The 24006-nt window shown below is 37.9% G+C and overlaps 3 protein-coding genes across 3 annotated transcripts in view; 1 reads left to right on the forward strand and 2 right to left on the reverse strand.

Annotated features, from left to right (window-relative positions):
• The window catches only part of LOC137389696 (RING finger and SPRY domain-containing protein 1-like), a 36485-nt gene extending 34046 nt beyond the window's left edge, over window positions 1–2439 (reverse strand). The window contains exons 1-3 of the mRNA XM_068075772.1: window positions 2326–2439; window positions 907–1073; window positions 327–531 (exon numbers count right to left, since the gene is read on the reverse strand). Coding sequence (XP_067931873.1) covers window positions 327–531; window positions 907–1069 — 368 coding nt within the window. The 5' untranslated portion in view covers window positions 1070–1073; window positions 2326–2439. The remainder of the gene's footprint in view (window positions 1–326; window positions 532–906; window positions 1074–2325) is intronic.
• A 214-nt stretch (window positions 2440–2653) lies between these two features.
• Window positions 2654–4138, forward strand: LOC137389505 (cilia- and flagella-associated protein 90-like). The gene is made up of 3 exons (XM_068075521.1): window positions 2654–2843; window positions 3358–3477; window positions 3838–4138. Exons 1-3 carry the CDS (start codon window positions 2685–2687, stop codon window positions 4009–4011), a joined length of 453 nt encoding a protein of 150 aa, XP_067931622.1. The 5' UTR covers window positions 2654–2684; the 3' UTR covers window positions 4012–4138.
• Window positions 3984–22029, reverse strand: LOC137389504 (mitochondrial translation release factor in rescue-like). The gene is made up of 5 exons (XM_068075520.1): window positions 21977–22029; window positions 7539–7711; window positions 5598–5754; window positions 5126–5372; window positions 3984–4195 (listed from the first exon to the last, which is right to left on the reverse strand). The coding sequence occupies exons 2-5, from the start codon at window positions 7703–7705 to the stop codon at window positions 4116–4118; spliced, it is 651 nt and encodes a 216-aa protein (XP_067931621.1). The 5' UTR covers window positions 7706–7711; window positions 21977–22029; the 3' UTR covers window positions 3984–4115.
• Between the last annotated feature and the right edge of the window lie 1977 nt (window positions 22030–24006).

The following is a 24006-nucleotide window of genomic DNA, read 5'->3' on the forward strand; positions in this document are numbered from 1 at the left end:
TAAGAGAGATATCACTAAGTCTCAGCCATGTTCGAAGGTCTAAAATCCAGCTATATTCATAATGGTGCAACCAAATTCAATTCTATCCATGCCTTACTAAATAACATGACTATTCACAGAGATACCAAATTAAATTTCACCCATATCTAGAGTGCCCTTATCATGCCAAATCATGTCAACATTTTCAAGTCAGAAAGTGCAGTCATCATATGAGAAATGAGATTGACTTCAATGTTCAAATATATGTCTTGGAGCCAAGTGAATTCTAAACTTAACATATGAAATTAAGGCATAAGTAGCGAGAGTCATGCTGTAAAGCTACTTACTTGTCTACCAGTGTACGAATAATGGCAAGAGTCTGAAGTACAAGGGAATCAATGGCAGCTGAGGACAAGTTCCCATCTATCACTATTTTTAGCTCCTGACGTTGCCTGCTAGCATCTGCAGAGGGTATTTGGACTGCATCGACCCCTGTAGCACTGCTGGATGCTCTCGAGTAGTTCCCATTGTCAGATATCAACACATTTCGACCTGAAGGAATTAACATAGACCATGTAATGATGACGAAGCTTTCTAATTAGTTGGAAGAACAAAAGTTCATTGGCTTGACATTGACCTTCAGTGAGTAGCATACAATTTAGTTTACATGCAAAACAACCTACAAGGACTACAAGGCCTGAAGAAAACAAAACAGCAAATAATGTTTTTCTTAGCTTCGTACTAACACAAAAACCAAAGCCAATAAACAAAATGAGCAAACATTTCAGAGTATTTTAGATAAAGTGAACATACTGGTGAGTCTTTAATAATTATGTGTTTTAGAATAGGTCTAACTTTTGTTGTTGGTTCCAATAAAACAATTAATTTAAGAGTATCACAGAGAACAATGCTCTCTAAGAGGCATACTTGTGAGCAAAGCAGGATCCTCTGTGTAGCATATAACAGGTGCTTGTCTTGAAGACTGTGTGCTACTAGACTGACTTCGACTGCCCACAAGATTTTCTACACCTTGTATGTTAGAAGAGTTTCTTTTGTGGCGCTCTTTACAAAGACACGCTCCCATTACCATTAAGCTACAAAACAACGGCCCGTGCTACAAAGCAATATTGTATTTAACTATGCAATCATGATTATTCAGAAGCAACATCAACATAATTTATGCAGATTGGAATATAATGGTCGGTTATGGATTATCAGTAACTATTATACTACAAGCTACCTATATATATATGCAAATTCTAAAAAGACTACATGCATAGATTTAAAAGCCGACATATGTTCAAACAATTATATTGTGCATTTTAAATTATATTCTAAAACCAAAAGCAAGCGAATAACTCAATTAGTGAATCAGTGGATGCGATGTTAAACGAACCCAACAGCAGTACAGTACGTCTGCAATCTGTAATAAAGATACTGAAACTAATAAAAACTAGTGAAGCCTAAAAGGCAACAACATAACTGAGAACAAACAAAGGGAATGTCGAAATGGTAAGCACATTCGCTTACTAGCATATGTTAGAAGTCATATATCAGTTTGCTTGACTTACTGCTTAGCAATAACAATAAATACACAGTAAGAAATGTAAAAATATTACACAAGTGTAAGATTAACCAAGAAATGATGTTTACAGTAATTGAGAAAAGTGCTAACAATACTGGCTCACAGGAATAGGTTATCGTGGTCAATATAACTGTTCATATGATTGATCAAAAACTTGGCTTCAAATAAAGACATAGCAACAGTATAGTCATACACAGGACTACAATTATACATCGCATCTAATACGAACAGTAGTTTTTGGTGCTATTGAGCACTTTGCCATTTTCATTTGCACTTTAGCTAAAACAAGCCTTAGACTATTATCTAGGTGAAAACATTAAAACATGAATAACAAAAATCGCATTTGCTCCGTCTTTTAACCGATTGAAAGAATATTGAAATCTGAATTCACTACATCAAATGTTATGTCAACTCCAAATTCATAGAGGATATTATAACTTCTTCGTTATGAATAACGAAAAAGGGTAAAAGACTACGTATTAAAAAGTTATCACTAAAGTAATGTTGTTCATACTTTACTAAATTGATACACGGACATCTTTATATAAAGAAAATGACTATCAAAATTTCATCCAGAAAACTATACATATAATCAATTTTAAATCTATTCCGATTGTTATTAAAATGTGAAGCCAAAAAAGCATGAATTGTCCTTAGCAACATTATAGTACATTAATGGCTACTTGATACTTAATCTTATACTGATGAAGTTTGTAGTACTGTCCACAAACCTTAATTTTGTGTTTAACGCAAATACTCACATTCGACCTCGATCAGAATGCGAGGCTGCTAGGCTTGATATTAGTTTAAACGCCTTAAATAAAGTTACTAAACTTAGTAGCTTGTACCTTTATTTATTTCCGGCCTAGTTTTTGAGCGCAAGCGCGATCAGGAAATCGCTCATAATTGACTCGCTAACTGTGTTATTTGAGTTTTATATATAACAATTATTGAAACATTTGATTGTCAATAAAATAAATTTTAAATAATATATAAAATCTAATACATCAATTATACGGTTTTTTCACAGCATCTTAACGAGGCTAATGGAGACTAGTTGCCTGGCAACCTCGCGCACCTGCCGAACACTGCGATTAACTCGTAAATTTAAATTTTGAAGATGGCAACGGGAGCACAATTGGAAAGCATAATATTTGTCAAAACTGAAACAGATGAGTTTGCTTTACATGGTAGACCGTGTGAGGTATCAGCAAACGCCTTTGTACCCCCACAACGACCAGTCGACAAACAACGAAACGCCTTTAACATGGATCGAGTGGTTTGTTAACTTTTTTAGTTCTTCAGCACATTTTGTAAAAGCTTAGTTTCATTTTTACTAGCTGCATAACTTTTAAAACGTTGACAGATTAAACTTGAACAAAAATTTTGCAGTAACATAACTAAGGTACAGTAACACAAACTGATACTTTCGAAAGAGGCATTTCAAAGTGTTTATTAGTGTTTGGTTATCATAGTTAAAAAGGCACTCGAAATAAAATTAAAAATTCAGTGTCTATGTTGCAGCTATGTAATTGGTATTATTTAACACAGGTCAATGAACGTATAAAATAGGCAACAATTTGTCAATTGCAGAATGCTTAGAGCAACACCTTTTGTAAAGACTTGTTTTCATTAAGAAGACTAAACTTATTGTCATTGTTACATTACACCAAAAATTACTGTAAGTTCAGAATATTACAGCTGGTTGCAAACAATAATCAGCTAATAGTGTAAACATATTTAGCAGCAAATAATTCTATTGACTATCAATGCTTGGTGATTTCATTCTTTAGGAACGGTATACCGGCTCGGAGTTTGACAGAATATTTAACCAAACAGAAGGCTATAATCAGTATGTACACAGATGTGATCGTGAACACGCCAAGTCTAAAGGTTTAGTGGTTAATGATGAGGTAAACACTCTTTCTGCTATTTTCACTTCCTTTATAACAGCAAAAACGTTGAGACTTCAAGTGCAGAGATGAAACATAATTTATTCAACGATTAACTCGGGATTTCCATACAATTATTAGCAAACAGGGTATAGTTTGTATGTCATATGAGTGCCACTAGGTTTATATGCTAATATACTTTAAAAATAAAGTGTCCTTTGTTTATGAAGTACCATTGAAGTTATGTAGCCAATAATGAATACTTTCAATAAATAATAAAAAGTTAAGGCGATCTGAAATGATAACATAAGAAAGTTTTGATCATACAAAATCAATTAGAGGAAGGATGTTTCTTCATGATGCTGTATTATATTTTAACAGGAAAAAACAAAAGATGTTCCAACATTATCTTCTTCAATATATGGCCAGAAGCTGTTCATGCATGTTGATCACCCTGACAGAAAGCACGTGCGTGTAGCTAAGGTGAAAACTGAGTTCTTCAGAAGAAATGACATAAATGTGCGAGAAAATGTCATAGGCCCCAGTAATAATTGATTCTGTTTAACAATATTTTCTTTATACCAATATTATAAAAATGTATAAAACTAATCCTTCTTCATATTAAATATAATATATATATTATAATCTGCAGATATTCATCAAGTTTCTCTTATATTATCGTTCTGAGTACACTGTGTTGTTTCTTTTGTCTCACCACTTTCTTTTATTGTTGAATTCTCTAAAATACCACATGACAATAGACATAAGCAAATCAGGAAGAATAGCTCACATTATGCAGAGTACAACGGGAAGGTTAGGACTTTATACACAACAGTTGGTTAAATCAACATTGGTGTACTTTGAAAATGCAGGCGACTGATTGACAACTAGTTTGACCACAACTATTATTATTCATTGTCAAATTTATCTTCGTTTATTTAGGTATTTTGAAATTACTTTTGATACAGACTTGACTTACTATTGTACCAAGACATTAGGAATGGAGAAAGCCTTGACCGCATGACAAAGGCAAGGAGCAAAAGGGACATGACCCATCAGTGCCGCAAGCTTAGATGTGTGAACTTCGGATTGTATGCATATGTATGACCTGTCAGTGTGACTTTGATGGAGAAGATAGTTCATGCATGTACAACAGACAAACAGGCTTATCTGTGTTTTGTTATAAAACAATAAAATGGTAGATGGACATTTTTAAAATTATTACCAATGTTGTCAAACGTTAGATACTGCTTTTGAAGTATGTAAAATGCTATATAATCTCAGCATGCGTACCCCACAAATACGTTTGCAGAGGCGTAAAACACACAGATGTAGCAAGGCTGCAGTGTAGCAAGGCTGCAGTGTAGCAAGGCTGCAGTGTAGCAAGGCTGCAGTGTAAGCTGATATATTAACACTTTCTTTAAACTATATTATATATTATAGTCTAAAGAAAACTGCAAAAGGAGCATCTCTGCAGTTTTTTTATCATTTTTAAGCTTATGAAGTAGTTTTAAACGTATGCTTAAAAACACTTGTATAACAGTGTACGTATAGATAATAAAAAATGACCATGTGGTCGGATAGAAGCTAACTGTGCATAAGGGTGAAATAAAACAACAACGCAAGTCAGACAACTCAAATATAACAAGGTAAGAAGTTGTTCACGCACCATTACTGTCCTTGACATCTACAAGAGTAGACTCAGCTCCCTCATTCATCAGAGGGTCAGCTTTGTCGGCTGCTAGCAATTCTAGCTTCTTTTTAGTTTTAGCTTTTCTTTTTAATAACTTCTGCTTTGCCTTTAGTTTCTCTTGTGATATGATACTGTTTTCCCCGTTCCAGTAAAAATCGAGTTTCTCCTGCATTCTACGACGAGCAATTTTACGATTGAGCTCGAGACTCCTCTCTGCATGGCACTAAAAAGGTAAAACTTCAACTTGAAAAAAACATTTTGTGCATTTATTTTTTATTAACAAAGCTTCTCACGAAACACAAAAAAAACAAGTACTACAATGCTAAAGGTTTTTCTCCTAAAATGGCAAAACATTATCATTGGCAAGTATATCATTTAAGTGAGAGCCAAATTTACAATGTTTTCAACATACAATTATCTAGAATACAAGTGATCTTGATTGACTTACTTTTATGACTAAACCAGTTGGAAGATGTTTTAAAAGCACACAGTTACTTGTTGTGTTTGTCGCTTGACCTCCTGGTCCACCTCCACGTGTGAACTTTTCTTCAAGCTCTGTTTCATCAAGGAGAGGGTACTTGGGTTTATTGGTAGCTAAAGATCTACTACAAGTTTAAGACCTTTTTCACATATAATTCCAACTGATTTGCTCAATTGATAAATAACAGTTGTTTACAACCACATTCTTGTAGATAAACAGCAGCATCAGTGATATTGGTAAATAACAGTTGTTTACAACCACATTCTTGTAGATAAACAGCAGCATCAGTGATATTGGTAAATAACAGTTGTTTACAACCACATTCTTGTAGATAAACAGCAGCATCAGTGATATTGGTAAATAACAGTTGTTTACAACCACATTCTTGTAGATAAACAGCAGCATCAGTGATATTGGTAAATAACAGTTGTTTACAACCACATTCTTGTAGATAAACAGCAGCATCAGTGATATTGGTAAATAACAGTTGTTTACAACCACATTCTTGTAGATAAACAGCAGCATCAGTGATATTGGTAAATAACAGTTGTTTACAACCACATTCTTGTAGATAAACAGCAGCATCAGTGATATTGAAAGACAAATACAATTTTAACAGCTATCATACTATGCATTGAGGAAACAAAAATCAGTAATGCCATATACAAAAGCTGAAACTCTCCAGTAAAAAAACAAAGGCATCAGTTTTTTGCTGGCGGCATGCGAGAGGTTTGTTTATAATTTGATTATATAGCGCTATGGAAAAATATAGAAACATCCTAATAGTTCTTTGAAAACTTAAAACTTTGTATACTATAGCATCTACCATTCCCGATATAATATGCTGAAATATAGTTAAGTTGTATATTATTTTAAATTTTCAAGTTTACTCTTATATGATGCTTTTTTATAGGACAGTTAACACATTAATGAGTTTTTTATAACAATCCCATTTGCTAAGATCTCGCCAGTATTGTAGCGGCATTAGCTCAGTTTAATGTCTGCTAACTCTTTCTCAAATCCATGTGCTTTTCCTTGAGGGTTTCTCAAATGATGCATCAGTATTTCTAAATCCCTCATAATTAAACTTCAGGAGTTCTCAATAATTAAAGCTAGTCAGATTTAGGAAAAGATAATTAACATTACTTGGCAAACACAGGCAAGCAGAGAAACTTACAAATAATTCAAATTCTGTATACATACATACTCTTGTTTTTTATGCTGGTCATAAATGAAAACTGCTGAATTATTACAAGTGGCTTCACACTGTTGCACTTCACTCTATTCAAATGTTTGGTTTATAGGGCGTACGATAAGTGCCTCAGATGAATGACTTGAGAGTGAGACAAGTGCCTTAGACGAATGACTTGAGAGTGAGACAAGTGCCTTAGACGAATGACTTGAGAGTGAGACAAGTGTCTTAGATGAATGACTTGGGAGTGAGATAAGTGCTTTAGATGGATGACTTGAAAGTGAGACAAATGGCTTAACTGAATGGCTTGAGAGCGAGACAAGTGCCTTAGATGAATGACTTGAGAGTAAGACAAGTGCCTTAGATGAATGACTTGAGAGTGAGCTAAGTGCCTTAGATGAATGACTTGAAAGTGAGACAAGTGGTTTAGATGAATGACTTGGGAGTGAGACAAGTGCCTTGGATGAATGACTTGAGAGTAAGTCAAGTGCCTTAGATGAATGACTTGAAAGTGAGACAAGTGGCTTAGATGAATGACTTGGGAGTGAGTCAAGTGCCTTAGATGAATGACTTGTTAATTAAAATGTGCCTGTGCATATTATTAACTTTAATTATTGTAAAAACAGTTTAACAGCATCATCATTTGCTTTAGCAGCTTAAATAGAAGTTACCAAAGTGCATAACTTGCTACCCTATGCCAGCCAGCAAATGCATACCTGCTCATAAATTGTGGAGAAAGATGGAGCATAGATGGAAGAAAGGAGGGCAGAGCGCTGCTAATCGATGGTAGGGAGTTATTAAGATTATTCATGATTCCACTAAAGGCAATATTACGATAGACCCGCCAAGTGAAATTAGCAAAAGATCGTCCAGCCGTTGACATCTTAGTCTACAATACAAATCGTAATACATATAACAGCTCCCACATTAGTTGCTTAGCCTCAACATTAGTTACACAAATTTTACTTGTAACAAAAGATTAAAGATTACGGTCTAAACCATTTGACAATAACCAGCAAGTCAATTTATTATGTTTTTTATCAAGCCAAAAATGTAGTTTTACACTTTTTGTGTAAAAGTGGTTGCTCGCCAGGCAAACAACCCATGATTTTGGTCCCAATGTCCCCCTTGGCCTTGTTTCATTTAGTTAGCAGTACTTATATTGCATTGCAATTATCTCTCATTATAGCTGTCCAATTATTATTGCTCACTATGACACATCTAGTTAGCCTTAAAGGTTGACTTGCAATAAAATTCACTTTACCGTTATTTGATATGAAACGATTCACCATGTCTTACTTTGTTGTGTTGCAGATGCAAAATATGTGGAAAGGTGATTCCAAGCTCTTAAAAGCTCAAAAGCGAACAGAAAATCGCAGCCACACGAGACCGCCGTAGTTTGGATTCCCTTTCCAAAACGACTCAAATGTGATGTATTTGTGAGAGATGGTTTCTGTTTACACATTCTTGCAACCTTATTCGTCGAAATATTTTCACAAATATACTTCACGCCTTCAATAAAATTATGTCTATTGTTCTTACGCATCTGTTTTATCGTCATTGTAGTTCTGTCACTTTTAGCAGTGATATCTTATAACTTACCATAAAAAATCGTTTAGTTTTCTAGCCTTAGCTTGAAGGAGTACACATCATTGTCTGATAATCATGATGAGCCTGTTGGTCACTTGTGATAATCGAAAAGTGCTGCAGAAATTATTTGCGAAGTATTGGGTCACATGATCAGATTAGGACTTGCCGATTAGACCAGGCCGAAACAAAACTGTAAAGTAGCGAGCATCTATATTTGATACGGGGTCTTCGGTAAAACCCGAAATGTTTGTCATAAACTGGTACTACAATAAGTTTTATATTGAGCTTTGTATTGGCCTTTCAATTCATGTGGGAACATATGTGACAAGACGATAACCCAATTTCGTGGTTACGTCATCAAAATAAAGAGATTCCAATCTACGGCGGCTTTTCGTTTTTGAGCTTTTAAGAGCTTGTAATCACATTTCCACATATTTAGCATTTACAACATAACAGAGTAAGACATGGTGAATCTTCTGACACCAAATAACTGTAATGTGAATTTTGTTGCAAGTCAACCTTTAATGCCATACCACCTCCATCAACTGACCTCTAAATAAGTTAACTTGCACCAGACAGTTCGGCACTTATTAGATGAACTCTCATTCAAGTAAATTGAATACAGTTGAAAACAATCATGGTGAGCTATAGCAATATAATTATGCACATTATCAATAGGTTTTTAACCTACTACCATTTCTAAAACATATAGATATACTTTTATCGGGCAGTTCATAATCATTTTATAGAAAGTGTGTTACATATAATGCCACAAAAAATACAAAAGTAAAAAGAAAGGTATTGCCATTTGGCCCAGCGCCTTGACTAGCAATGCTACTGCGCAGTGTGGGCCTCATCATTATTTCTTTTCTTTTTTTCTGTTTTCATATTTTTTGATGAAATAAAACAAACAAACAAAAATTTGGTGTCATGAATGTAAAAACAAAAACTTATACAAGGAAGACTTGAAACTACTAAGTTTAGATATATATCTTATCTATTTTGACAAAAGATTAAAAGACTTAACAATGCAAGTGCATCTTTGGTAAGTACAAAATAAAACCAGCAGGTCGAGGATTTGATTAATGCCAAAGCATACATGGCAAAGAGAACACAGACAACGAGCAAGATGTAAGTGCTTAAAAAATTTTTTACTTATGCAAAAAAATTAATTGTATTTTCAGTTGTCTATTTGGGACAGGAAGCCTGCATTTATTCAGCTAACCAGGCCTGTATTCACTGGTTGCAAGTTGGGGCGGCTAATGTTAGGCGAATAGTTATGAACACCTGGGGATGTGGAGGAGGCGGTGTAAGCCCCCCAACAGGTTTCTCTTATGTAGGGCCTCAGCCTGGCCTCTCATGTGAAATTTAAAAAAAATTTATATCGGAAAGTATCAACGTTTTTCTATTTTTTGAGATTTGTTTTGTTTTAGGTGATGTGACTGCCGAGAAGTTTTTAGATTAAAATAGACAAAACTTGACCACAGTTAGAACGCTTAAAAAAAAGACATCTTTTTCTTTTGAGCGTTTTAACAAAGATCAATTTTGCCAATTTTATTTTAAGTTCATCCGGAGGTTTCCACGCTTTCGATAGGACATGGCCAAGTGGATGTTTGGTAAAACTTAACTTTTTGCAAACCTTTATAAAAGTCGTTAACAAGAATATTTTGCCGCTGATGATGATAATAATGACGCCTAAGAACTACTAAAAGTTGATGCTTGTCTCTATGGCTTGGAATAAAGTGATATTCTACAGCGATAAAAACCGTCTCCATAGCCGTTGGGCAAGTAACTGTTCGAGTAAATGATGTTGAGGTCGAGTTATCTGAAGCAACTTATCATTGCATGGGAACGGACCAAACAAATCTGTTCGAGTTAACCTCATGTTCGAGATGAAATGTTACATTTTATTCGAGGGCAAGTTATCCGAGTTTGACTGTACATAGCCACGGAAAATTCCTAAAAAGTTGGGACGGCCCAGTCGGCCAGTCGCCCCAGGGAATACGGGCCTGCAGCTAACAGTCTAAAAACAGCCTATGACACTATCTATAAAGTTATGTCACCGACTTGTTTTGCAATTGCATTAGCGCTATAGAAAATAAAACTATCCATAACTAGCTAAAACTACATTCGATAACTTGTCAGTTTGATAAGACTAGGCAATATGGGATTGCAGCTTTTAATAACAGCTTTTATGCAGTGCGGAGAGAGATTCATTCAATAGCCACAGTAGAAGATAGCCTCACTCAACTCACCAATAACAAAGTTTTCTCGAAACTCAATACTAACAGCGGTTTTTGACCGATGAAGCTCAGTGAACGTTGGTGTATGAAGACAATGCGAAAACAACATACCAACAGGGAACGCAGCCAGACCACAGGATAAGACGGCCAAAGATATCAAAAAATCCAATAACTAGAAAACCTCAAAAGCAAATTATAAACTTCAAAATTGGAGGAATCAATCATAGAAATTGCGCCAGCACCAGATGTAGAACATGCCAAAGGGATGTTGAAGCAATTAAACCTACCAACTACCGTCACCAGAAAACCACCAGAGAAACATTAGAGACGAATCAAATGAGTACACGCATACAGATCTGCCACTCCTGTCAAACATGACCTAGATACCAGGAATAAGTCACGAGTTTCACCCTACATGTCTACATCACGAGCACCAGCTGAAGACTTTTGCAAACAAGATATCTTTGCACACCTGACATAGAGCATTGAACCTTAACACTCAACCTACTGCCACAGACTAGCCCTCCCACATGCCAGACATTTATAAAAGAAAACAGCTCCAATGACTCTACCCATCTCTCTCTCTCCCTCCCCCTCTCTCTTCCCGAGGGCCTCCTTGGATGCTCTCCCCTCTGCCTGCTGAGGAACTTCTCTCCCCGCCTATGGATCTTCATTCTTCTTTGTCCGCTGAGCCTCTTCTAAGCCACTATCTCAACTGCAAAACTCTCTACCTATGGACTGTCACGACTTTCGTTTGGTTGTCGAGACTGAGCAAACAAACATGGACCACCGCTCGAGTAAGGATGTAACTTTCATTACCTATTCTAATCTTTTGTCATTAATATAATTGTTTTAGAATTTTGTTAGTTGCGTATTTCATTGTTAGAATTTTAGAATAAAGAAGTCACTTTTACTGGTAAATATCAGTATCGCATACAATAGCTTAAAGGTTTACTTGCAAAAAAATTCACATTACACTTATTTGGTATAAAAAAATTCAGCATGTTTTGTAGGTGGAAACTATGTGGAAATGTGATTACAAGCTTTTAAAAGCTCAAAAACGAACAGTTATTCGCCGCCATTGCGGAAACGCGATCGTGTGGAATCTCCTTATTATGATGACGTTCTCAAACAGTTTGGTTATCGTTTTGACATGTGAGGTTATCACGTGAATAGAAAGGCCAATAAAAGGCTCAATATAAAACTTCTCGTACACTAGTTTATGAAAAACACAACAGGTTTTACCAAAAAGCCCGTATCAAATATAGATACTCGCTGCTTTACTGTTTTGTTTCAGCTTGATCTAATCGCCAAGTCGTAAACTGATCATGTGACCCATACTTCCTGCCAAACAGCGCGAATAATTTCTGCAGCGTTTTTCGTTATCACCGGTGACCAACAGGCTTGTCATGTTCATCAGAGGATGATATGAAATTCTTCAAATTAAGGTTAAAAAATTAAACGAATTTTTAGAGTAGGTTTTGAGATATCAGTGCTCAAAGGTACAGCATTACGATGATGATGAGATAGATGCGTAAAGACAATGAACAAGGTTTTATTGAATGCGTGAAGTATATTTGTACAAATATTCGACGAATGAGGCTGCATGAAAGTGTAAACAGAAGCCATCGTGTTCAACTACGTCCCATTTGAGCCGTTTTGGAAAGGGATTTCGATCTATGGCGTTTTCGTGATGGCTGCGATGAACTGTTTGTTTTTGAGCTTTCAAGAGCTTGTAATCACATTTTCACATATTTTGCACTTACAACACAGCAGAGTAAGACATGGTGAATCTTTGGGTACCAAATAACTGTAATGTGAATTTTGTTGCAAGTCAACTTTTAACACCTTCATTCGTTCCTGAACCAGTAATAATCAAATCAGTTCCCACAAGCTAAGCAAAAGTGCACAAACAAAATATAGTCAATATAGAATAAAATGGCAAAGCAATTTCAACACTGATGTTGTGGGTGGATTCAGATTAGTCATGCATAACATGATCTTTCCACATCAACCCATAACAACGTTCAAGGTGACTGACCACCTTCCTCTCAATATTTGAATGCTATTGTTTCAATCGGTTACTTTCAGCATTTCAAGTGCTCCAGAGATTTTCTCAAGCGTCATGATTAGGATCTTAACTAGACTACTTGGAGTCACATGGCGGATGACCTAATGCATGGCCCAAATATGAAGGCCCAAGATCACAGATTATGTCAGGTTTTCACCAAGCTTCAAGAGTCAGGGCTCACCTTGAAATCAATCAAGTGTGAGATACAAAAGTTCTCACTAACATTTCTGGATAATTTTATATATGAATTAGGTGTCAGACCCTGTTGTATTATGAGATTTGCAAGGCGCAAGCTATATTGGTGTCTGAGCTCAAGGCAGTACAGGTGGTCTTGGTAATTACGGTGAGTGGATAAAGCTAGTGGTTAAAGCTAGTAGATTAGCTAGTGTAAGGCAGTATGAGGATATATAAGGTAGTGTAATGAAAGACGGATGCTCTTCTTGCTTCTTCCCTTCAATCACATGTAAGTGCTTTATTTATACAACATGGCGCAGTTGATGAAACTCTAAATTTTTTTTGTGCGTTATCATTAGCGATAATTTTCTGGTTACGGTGTAAGTTTAATGTTTGAATAGACCCTTTCATGGGCGTGCAGGTGGGGTGACATGAGGTAGGGTAGTGTTGTGAAGCTGTGAGGAGTTGTAGCAGTGAAGCATCGGTGGTGGAGAAGTGTAGATATTTATTAAGTGTTCGGAGAAGGTGAGAATTACATTAAATATGTACGAGAGGGGTAGAGTGAATTGGCGGCATAAAATATAACGTATTGTGTTGAGATGTATCATAAAGCCAATATTTGTTAGTTAATAATGTTATATTGTATGAGAACTGTATGCATAGGATGTGTGTAAGCAACTGGCAAACATAGCTAGCACAAACATAGCTAGCATAAGTAATCTTATAATAATAGGATAAGCTGACTCAGCTACTGTAGGGCTGGTAGAGTCATTAGCATTCGGTGTGAGTACACACTGTGACATCGTCCTCTTTTAGTTGTGGTTACAATTCAAACTGCTCTAAAATATCACAAGTCAGACACTTATAGAAAAATAACATATCTGCATAACAGTTTAAAATAATAGAAGTTGATTGCAAAACACAATTGCACAAAATCTGATTTTTGGTAGAAATTGACTCTTAGTCCAAAACCACACTAAAAACAAAACATGATTTTTTGAAATAACAAGACACAAAAATCTGGTGGATGTAGCTTACAATAATTTGTCCTAATCAAGAGAAACCTAAACGAATGGGTGGTTTGGACACTCTTCCCGACCTAGTGGCAACTGAGAAAAAGCTTGAACTCATTTGATTAGGATTGGTTGCACCTGTCGATGCAGGAGTGGCGGTTTGGACACGAGTGAATGGTTTGGACACTCTTCCCGACCTAGTGACAACTTTGGAAAAGCTTGAACTCATTTGATTAAGATTGGTTGCACATGTCGATGCAGAAGTGGCGGTGCCACTCTGGTCAACAGAAATGGGAACAACAGCTAGCTGACTTTGCTGAGCAGACTGGACCGGAACCAAAGTTTTATCAGAATTAGTACTTTCAATGAGTCTGTTGTTTATCAATGTGATCATTAATCGAGGTTTTATTGTAGGCATGAGAAGATCGGTTAGATCTCAGAGCCTTGATGTTACACCTGAAAATTTTGCCATCCGCTAATTTGATGTAGTAACTTCGAGGCGTTTCCGCGTGTTCAACAATAACACCTTCTGCCCACCTTCTATGGCCTAGTTTACACCAAACTTTCATTCCTATGCAATACTCAGTGGGAAGAGTGGCTGTGTTGTTCTGAAATATAGCTTGTGATTGTCTTTTAACAAAGCGATTGTGTATTTACCCTAGGTGTAGTCCTTGGGGCTTGAGTTGGTGGGGTAGGCAATGTAATTGTCCTCTTAAATTTCGAGCCTGCAGCAAAACTGCTGGAGATGGGAGTTGGTCACCAAATGGAGTTGACCGTAATACGGCCAAAACATCACACAATGTCTGACCAGATATCAACCGCCTTTCTGAGGCTGTTTTTGATGGTTTGATTAATGCGTTCGGCCAACCCGTAAGAGCGTGAATGATAGGGAGAGGAAGTTATGCGTTTCATGTCATTATCCTCAATGAAGCATTTAAATTCATAAGACGTGAAATATGACGCATTGTCACTGACCAAGGTTTCAGGCCGACCAAAGTCGATGAACTGCCTTTTTAGTAAATCTATGACTTCTAAAGACCGAGAAGTTTTTAATTGATAGCAGGCTGGCCACTTCGAGTATCGATCTACTGTTACCAAATAATCATGGCCATCAAGGTGGAAAATGTCCATACTAACCGACTGCATAGGGTATTCTGGGATATCATACGGTTCAAGGCTATACTGACTATTCAATTTCATGTATTCTTGACAAACAGAACACGGTTCTATCAAATCTCTAACCTGACCTAAATAGCCTGGCCAATAAACTGCACCGTTGGCTCACTCAGTACATATACTAACTCCCATGTGACCAGCATGTATTTGGTCCAACACCGTTTTCCTCATAGCTACTATAGGAATAACAATCTGGGCCCGGCACAGTAACAGGTCATTATGCATTGTGTGATCAGATTTTACATTCCAGTAAGGTTTTAGTGGCTCAAGGAAAGCACGTTTAGTCATTGGCCAGCCATGCTTTATGTATGACGCTAGTATCTGCATTGTGGGATCTAGTTTGGTTGCCTGACTCAACTTTTCCTTGAACAGAGACTGTGTGATAATGCCTGTGGTTATTGAATCAATCTGATCATGATCTAATGCTTCAAGTTTATTAGCCTCAGCACCGTAGCTAGGAAGAAATGCACGTGACAATGTATCAGCCAAAATTAGGTTTCTACCTGGTTTATGAATTAAAGTGTAATCGTATCCTTGATTGCGTAGTCTCATACGCATCAATCTAGGGCTAAGCTCATTTAAACCCTTTTTCATAATTCCAATTAGTGGAAGATGGTTTGTCTCTACCATGACATGCTGCCCGTATATGTACTGATGAAACTGCCTCAGACCATAATGAATCGTGAGGTACTCCTCAATTTGTGCATATTTTTTCTGAGTTTCCGTAAGGGAGCAACTGGCATATTCTATTGGTTGGCCTGCATGCAGTATTACTGCTCCCATGCCAAACTGATTGGCATCAACTGATAGAGTAACTGGCAATTCTGGATCAAACATTTTTAGCGTTTGGCTAGATGATACGAGGAATTTTAGTTTCTCAAACGCCTGCTCAGCTGCTTCGCTCCAGGACCATTCTACACCCCTTTTTAGTTAGCTCTCGCAGGGGGGTGGTAACTTCCGATAGATTCGGACAGAACTTAGCTAGATATGTGGCCATCCCTAAAAGTTTACTGACGCCATCTTTACACTCTGGTTTTGGCATTTTTGTAATTACCTCCACCTTACGGACATCGGCCCTGATAGTACCATCGCCTATAATGTGACCTAAATATTTCAACTCAGACTGCCTAAAAATGCATTTCGACTTTTTCAATTTCAAATTACAATCCCTGCATCTCTGCAATACCAACTCTAAGATTTTATCGTGCTCGGTTTCAGTCGCTGCATGAGTCAACAAATCATATACGTAGCATTCCACTCCAATTTCTTCAAATAATTCCGACACGGTTCGACAGAATATTTCAGGACTAGAGGATATTCCATAAGGCAATCTAAGAAATCGATATCTACCGAATGGAGTGGCAAGTCATCAACAAACTGCTAGCCTCATCTAATTCAATCTGCAAAAAATCCTGAGGTTGCATCTAGCGTAGTGAATACTTAAAACTTTGAAAGTTTAGCAAATATTTCACTAGCTGTTGGTAATGCAAAATGTTCACGTTTTAGATTTTTATTTAACTGTGTAGGGTCTAGACAAATCCTGAGTGACTCGTCAGGTTTCAGTATGTTAACTATAGGGTGCAGCCAGTCATTTGCCTGTCTTACTTTAGCTATTGTGCCCTCACTTTCCATATCTTGTAACGTGAACTTTAGTTTATCTCTTAGTCTAAATGGGACCCTCCTAGCACTTTGTATAACAGGCTGAGCGTTCTCTTTTAGTTGCAAAGCATGCTTACATAGCAACCTGCCAAAACCATTGAACACATCAGTGAATTGTTTAGCTACCCTATCTGTGACGGAATCAGCCTTATCAACCAACTCAAGCTCAATGCAACTGGGCAACCCCAATAAAGTTGCCATGTTTGTATCACCTTTTACGACTATAAACTCCACTGTATGATACTTATTGCTAACATCCACCAGTAACATAACCTTGCCTAATACATCAAGTGCATGTTTACTAAAAGACACTAATGATCTAGCATGCTTGACAATTGTCACCTGACTATTTACGCTGGCTAGTGCAGACTGTGAAATTACATTACATGATGCTCCCGTATCCACGTTTAATCGTAATGGCTTACCATTGCACTTAGCATTGATTGTCCATTCTCTTCTGTCATTGATGGCAAATGCAATGTCTTCGGTATTAACGTTGTCAGGTTCCGATACCTCATTGGCAGTGTTGTTACTGTTATCTCGTGTAGATAAGCATGCAATGGAAAAGTGATTTTTACAGGAGCATTTCCTGCACACCTTTCCGTAAGCTGGGCATCTCCCTCATTGATGTTCCATAGCACAGTATTTACAGTTCTTTATCGTTTGTAACGGTCCAGTTCTATATTGTCTATCCGATTGTGGGTTTGGGCTCTTGCTCTGTGACAAGGATACTTTCTGTTGCGGGGGGTACGACACTTCGTATGGCATTAACACTATCTGTCGGGTGGTTCATTTCTTTGAGGTATTGCGTTGTAGCCTCTTTACGTTGGCATACTGAGATAACCTCCTGTAATGTACCTCCCTCACGAACTGACTTAGACGATATACCTGCTACCATTCTGTCCACTAGCGCTTTGTCTTTCTCATCAGCATGGAATTCACAAGTTGTGATGAGATCTCTCAGCGCTGTCACAAAGCTTTCAAATGGCTCGCCTTGCTTCTGAACCCAGCTGTGAAATTTGAATCGCTCAAAGACTGTCTTTACTTGAGGGTTGAAGTGTTCAGTGAATGCTTTCTTTACTTCTGCAATGTCTTTTCGGTCTGCTATGGTTCACAAGTTGTGATGAGATCTCTCAGCGCTGTCACAAAGCTTTCAAATGGCTCGCCTTGCTTCTGAACTCGGCTGTGAAATTTGAATCGCTCAAAGACTATCTTTACTTGAGGGTTGAAGTGTTCAGTGAATGCTTTCTTTACTTCTGCAATGTCTTTTCGGTCTGCTATGTTCAGTGTCCGAAATATTTCTTGGCCTTGTGTGCCAAGCAGTGTCAATAAAGTCGCAATTTGTATTTCTCCATCCTTTTTAGTCTTTTCTGTAACTTGCTATCATGTAAAAACCATATTGCTCGAGTCATGCTGTCCAACTTCTACTAGTCTCGCTGGGATTGTCTGTAGAATTTACAAAACTTGCTGGCGGCTTGAGCCCTCTTTCTGCCATGTTTTCTTTTTGTTCTCCTTAAAAATCCCACTCCTGACACCATATCATAAAGCCAGTATTTGTTAGTTAATAATGTTGTATTGTATGAGAACTGTATGCATAGGATGTGTGTAAGCAACTGGCAAACATAGCTAGCCCAAACATAGCTAGCATAAGTAACCTTATAATAATAGGATAAGCTTCTTCAGCTACTGTAGGGCTGGTAGAGTCATTAGAATTCAGTGTGAGTACACACTGTGACAAGATGGAAAATGGTTTTCCAAAGCTGGTGTTCGGTGAGCACGGTGATGGCTCGTGGGAAAGATTTATAGAAGAGATGAATTTGTGTATTGAGAGTGCTGTCGAGAGGAGAGGTTATGTAGCTGATGAAGATGGCAACAGAGTGCCTATTAGGAGAGGTAGAGCTAGGTTAGTGCCACTATTGAGAGCTATTGGACACAGCGGTAGAGAAGTATTGAGAGGTGCAGGGTTTAACGTAGATGGTGCAAATTCTACTTATGAAGAGGCAGTGGATATTTTGCAGGAATATTATGATAGACAGGAGAGCATGTTTGTAGGGCACAGTAGTGTTTGACAGACACTTGTGTAAAGTGATAGAGAGTTCTTGCTACGAGTTGAAAGTTTAAGCAGATATGCTGAGGTAGCAAACAATGCTGATAAAGTGAGGTTTGCTCTTATAGTGGCAGTAAATGGGTTGAGAGATAGAGAAGTAGAGACTAGACGAAGAATGCCAATTTGACCTGGGTGATGCTGAATGAGGCATTGAGGGCTCGTTAGATGGCAAATCATTCAGACAGGTTCGTGAGAGCAGATAGTAGAAGCGATTTAAAAGGTGAGATTAAAAAAGAGGTAGCAAGGGTATCAGAGTGCGACAGTCGTGCGCAGTACCGAAGTGGTAGTTGAGATAGAAGCTACAATTCAGCGGGTAGATCTTCCCCTAAAGGTAGCCCTAAGAGTAGTAGAAGGTATTATGGTAGTGAGGAGCATGATGCTAGTAGGTATGAGACAAGAGGCCGGGATGATAACAAGGACAGTGACAGTAGGAAGTATAGAGACAATAGCAGGGAGAGGCATGTCTCTAGATATAGAGCAAATAGTAGAGAAGGCAGTGAAGATAGAGTATGTTACGATTGCAAGTGTAGTGGCAATGACATGAGGAGTTGTCCCTCCATTAAATGTTTTTCTTGTGGATGGCGAGGACATGGATCCCGTTATTGTAGGGATAAGGGAAGAGATGTAGGTTACGACAGATGAGGTAGCAGCAGGAGGTCAGGAAGTAGTCGCGATAATAGCTATGAGTGATATGGTAACAGGGATAGTAGTAGGGAGAGGTACAGGGGCCGAGAAAGCCCCCGCGAGATGAGAGAAAAGTTGAGTAGGTACAGGGACAACAGTATGGATAGGCTTGAGGGGGAAAGGTATAAGGAGAGGCGCGAGACGAGCCGGTATGATGAAAGGTACTGGGATAATAGTAAGGGCAGAAGTGTCAGATTTTCTGGTTCTAGGGATAAATATGATGATGACAGTTGACTAAAACGGAGAATTGTGCAGGTTTTAAAAGTCAATGAGGAGAATATTGAGTTTACATTTGATACTGGGGCAGAGGTGTCGACTGTAACCGAGGGGACGGCCGAAAAGTTGAACCTACGGCTAGAAGAGTCATCCACTGTCTTGGCGGGAGTAGATGGTCGTAAGTTAAAAGTGGCCGGAAGTGTAATAGTTCATTTGGAAAGTAAACACAGGCATATGGATGCTGAAATTCATGTGGTGAAAGGATTGAGAACTAACTTTTTGGGCATACCTGAGTTGAAGCAGCTAAAATTATTTGCTGTTGTAAATGCGTTAAGCAAAAGGAAGTTTGAGCTTGTTAAGGAGCGTAGAAGTATTAAGCCAGTTAAACCGTTTTTGCCGAGAACCATTATTGCTGGGTCAAGTTATGTTTCAGATGATGTCAAGTTGCAAAACCTGACAAATAAATCTGACAGAAAGCATGATGTTAAGAAAGGCCATACAGGTCAAGATTGGTGGATTTGTGAAACCAAGGGAGTAAAGAGTAGCGGATACATAGAAATTGGTAGTCAAGGGGGGACAGCCCAAGGCACCAGAGAGGTGCAAGTGTCTATGGGGTATGAGAGAGAACACGGTCATGATGAGGTAAGTGAAGGTGCTGAGAAAGTAGCTGAACCAGTATTTGTAACGGAGAAAGTTTGCTCTTTTTTAGCTGAGGTGTCTAGCAATGGAATGTTAGACAAAAAGGGTCACGAGAGAAAGGTAGCAGAGATTGAAAGAGAGGAAAGAGAGGTGCGGAGGAAGTCAAAGGAGAAATTGGCTAAGCTAAAAGCCATACATGAGGCAGCAGTCATGGAGTTGGAAGATGTCAAGGCATTTAGGGTAGTTGTGCAGGGGTTAGCCGAGGTTCAGAGGAGAATTGCTGATAACAGACCTGCACTGTTGGCAGGTGAGTTCGAGCTAGATAGGTCTGGACCTATGTCAACTCCCAGCTCTGTGGTGCCATCCCCTATGCAGCCGGTTTTGGCCCAATTGGAGACCTCCCACAGGAGGCCTGTCGAGCCTGCCTCTTATTGGGGAGAGCGAAGTAAAGACGGAAGAGATGGAGATGAGGTTGAGGAGCCATTACTGACCCAACCAAAAGACTCCGGTCTAGTCAGTGTTGGTGAAAGTAGTGTTGGTAGTGACAGCGGTCACGGTGAAAGTATTGGTAGCGGCGGAGGTCTGGGTGATGAAAAAGCCAGTGCAGACTGGCAATGGAGCTGGCAGTAATGAGGAGAGTATTTTAGACGGTGGCAGAGGATCAGACAAGCCAGAGGCATAGCCTATGGAGACTGCCCTAACGGAGTCAGGTAGCAAGCGACACAAGTAAGATAAGTTACTACGTAATACGTCTGTTTGTTGGTAGTGATGGGGTGGCCCAAAACAAAAAAGAAAGGGCATGTTGTATTATGGGATTTGTTAGGCTCAGGCTATATTGGTGTCTGAGCTCAAGGCAGTACAGGTGGTCTCGGTAATTACCGTGAGTGGATAAAGCTGGATAAAGCTAGTGGGTAAAGCTAGTAGATTAGCTAGTGTAAGGCAGTATGGGGATATATAAGAAAGTGTAATGAAAGACGGATGCTCTTCTTGCTTCTTCCCTTCAATCACATGTAAGTGCTATATTTATACAACAGACCCGATAAGCGGAAGGTTCAAGCCATCAAAAATTTTCTAGCTTTTACCGGCAAGTCAAACCTCAAAAGGTATGTTGAACCATACGTGGTACCTTGTGGAAAACATTGTAAAATATGACTATTGATTACCACATTAAAGATTGCTCATATATAACCATCTGAAACGGTTCATCTCGGCATAAACGGCATGCTGAACCAGCTGAAGCGGTTAATCTCAGCATCAATAAAATTGGCATGTCTTTACATGCCAATTTTTTGATGCCGATGCTCACGAACCATTCTTAACAACATAACATTAAGCGATTGGTTACTGGTTTTTTAAATAAAAGTAGGTTTTATGATCCAATGCTCAGCAGATTGTTCCAATTCCGTAAGTTTCTTAGAGTTCGCTAAAAATTGCTACAAGCTTCACAATCACTTTACCTGATAAACAACCGTGAACAATTCACGAATATGATAACTGCTTGAAGTTGAATACATACATTTAGTACCTACTATATTTGTCACGGTTGTTTTACAAAAAGATTCTTTATACCGTATGTACGTACAGGATATTCTTTGTAGTCGGATGTTAGGTTCACTAGGCTAAATTTTGACAGCCTTATTCGGTTGTTTTCTTGGAATTCCCGGCTGTTTCTATCTAAACTACCCACTTTTCGTGAGGATCGTCATCAGGCGGGAAAGTTTATTAGTTTCACTACATAATTATTACCGTGCGCCGACCAATCATGGCGGATTGTTCCTTCGAAAGATTTCGCGTGCGTCGTCACAAGGCAGAAAATTCCGTACATTCGGCAATGAACTTTTATATTATAAGCCAACATTTATAATAGGAACATTTGGCCAACATTATATCAATTACTGGCATTGCTCTAAATTGAGAAGTTGAGTTTGAAATTTGTTGTAGCTTATAAGGCTATGATTTTACTACTGCACAGACCTGCCAACCCAAGAGTGGGGCAATGCGTGAGATTTGGTTTTGGGGCAATTGATGTATCAATGATAGTATATATAAAATTGTGGAAATTGGGGCAAAAATCTCACGCATTTTCATTTTTTCTTTGGGGTGATTGCGTGAGTCTCACGCCCAAAGCGTGAGAGTTGGCAGGTATGCTACTGCATAAGCACAAAAATTAAGTGCATGCAACCTTTGTTTGTTGGATAGATTTTTACAGAGTATGTAGTTTCTTCCCCGAAAATACCAGCATTCAGCAATGCATTCCATTGCTTTCAGTAAAATATCTTTGAAATCTTTTTTGTTCAAAAAAAGACATCTTTTAGTAAAATATTTTTCAGGTTTTCCTTTAAAAACTATAGGCCTACTATCACTGCTGATAACTGAAGATGCAGATCACTGATGAATCATATTTCGCATATACAGCATCAAGATCTTCATGTTTTTACTGGTATCATATAGACGACCATTTACCATATACATGTGTATCTTAGATGCTATCTCGATTTTGAAGTTCAAAACATTTCAGTAAAAAAAACTGCCTGCATTCATCATAGAGCGCGCTCACAGCAAATCTACTTTTAAATTTCTTTTCATGAAAGAGGTTAGTCTTAGTGTAAAGTTAGTGACACTTCAAAAATGTATAACAATTCACATGGGTATCTTGAACATAATTAAGTTTCTATACTGTTTGTGCTGAATTAGGAAATCATGTAGGAGTATTGTAAACAACAAAAAATATAGTCTGTTTGCCACAGAGCATTTTCATGGCATTTTCTCCAGAATGAGGCAGGATCATAGAGTATAACAGGTTTAGCAGGTAGCATCCCTTACCTTTCAATTCACACCTCTTGGTGATCCCATTCTCTAAACAGCGACAATTAGCCATTCAAAAGGTGATGTGAAATATATTAGCAATTTTTTTTAGGCGAGGAATTAGACCGTCATCAGGTGGAAAGTTACTGAATTTCTGCCTGATGACGACAGCTACGAGAAATACATTAGATAGAAAAGATGGGTATTCCCGCTCAGCTATTTTCGACTGTCAAAAATTCTTTTTACGGCTATGTTTTACATAGAATCTGTAGTGTTCTTACCAAAAGCTACAAGCTATCATTATTTTACAATGCTTTATGCAAATGGGTATATATGTGGGTATATATACAGTGGTGATACAAATTATGGAACCGCCTTTATGTTTTATTGGATGATGCGCTATAACGACCCTCATATTTGTTGGGTTTGGTCTGGAGATAGAAAGTTATATATCATTAGAAAGGAAATTTTATCAGCTGTCACATTATTTAATTTCTTTGCATCCAAAAACAATTCCATTTCTAAAGCAGTTGAAGGTGCAACTAGTCAGTGTGTCCTATAACTAGTCACTCTATCTCATAGCTAGTAGTCTAATGAATTATGTGTAAAATTCCTAAAAATTTTAGTCAACTAATTTTAACCAACATTTAAGACAATACTTGCATTGAGTGAGACATTGTACATTACATAATGTAACCCATGTAATATTTAAAAGCCCTTCTGCTCTGAGTAAATGTCATACTAGTAAGTTCACCTTTCTGCCTCAACACCTCACAAAAGAAAAGCGTGCTGTAATAATTCACCTTC

This window comes from Watersipora subatra, chromosome 3 (assembly GCF_963576615.1).
Source record: "Watersipora subatra chromosome 3, tzWatSuba1.1, whole genome shotgun sequence".
Lineage (NCBI taxonomy): Eukaryota > Metazoa > Bryozoa > Gymnolaemata > Cheilostomatida > Watersiporidae > Watersipora > Watersipora subatra.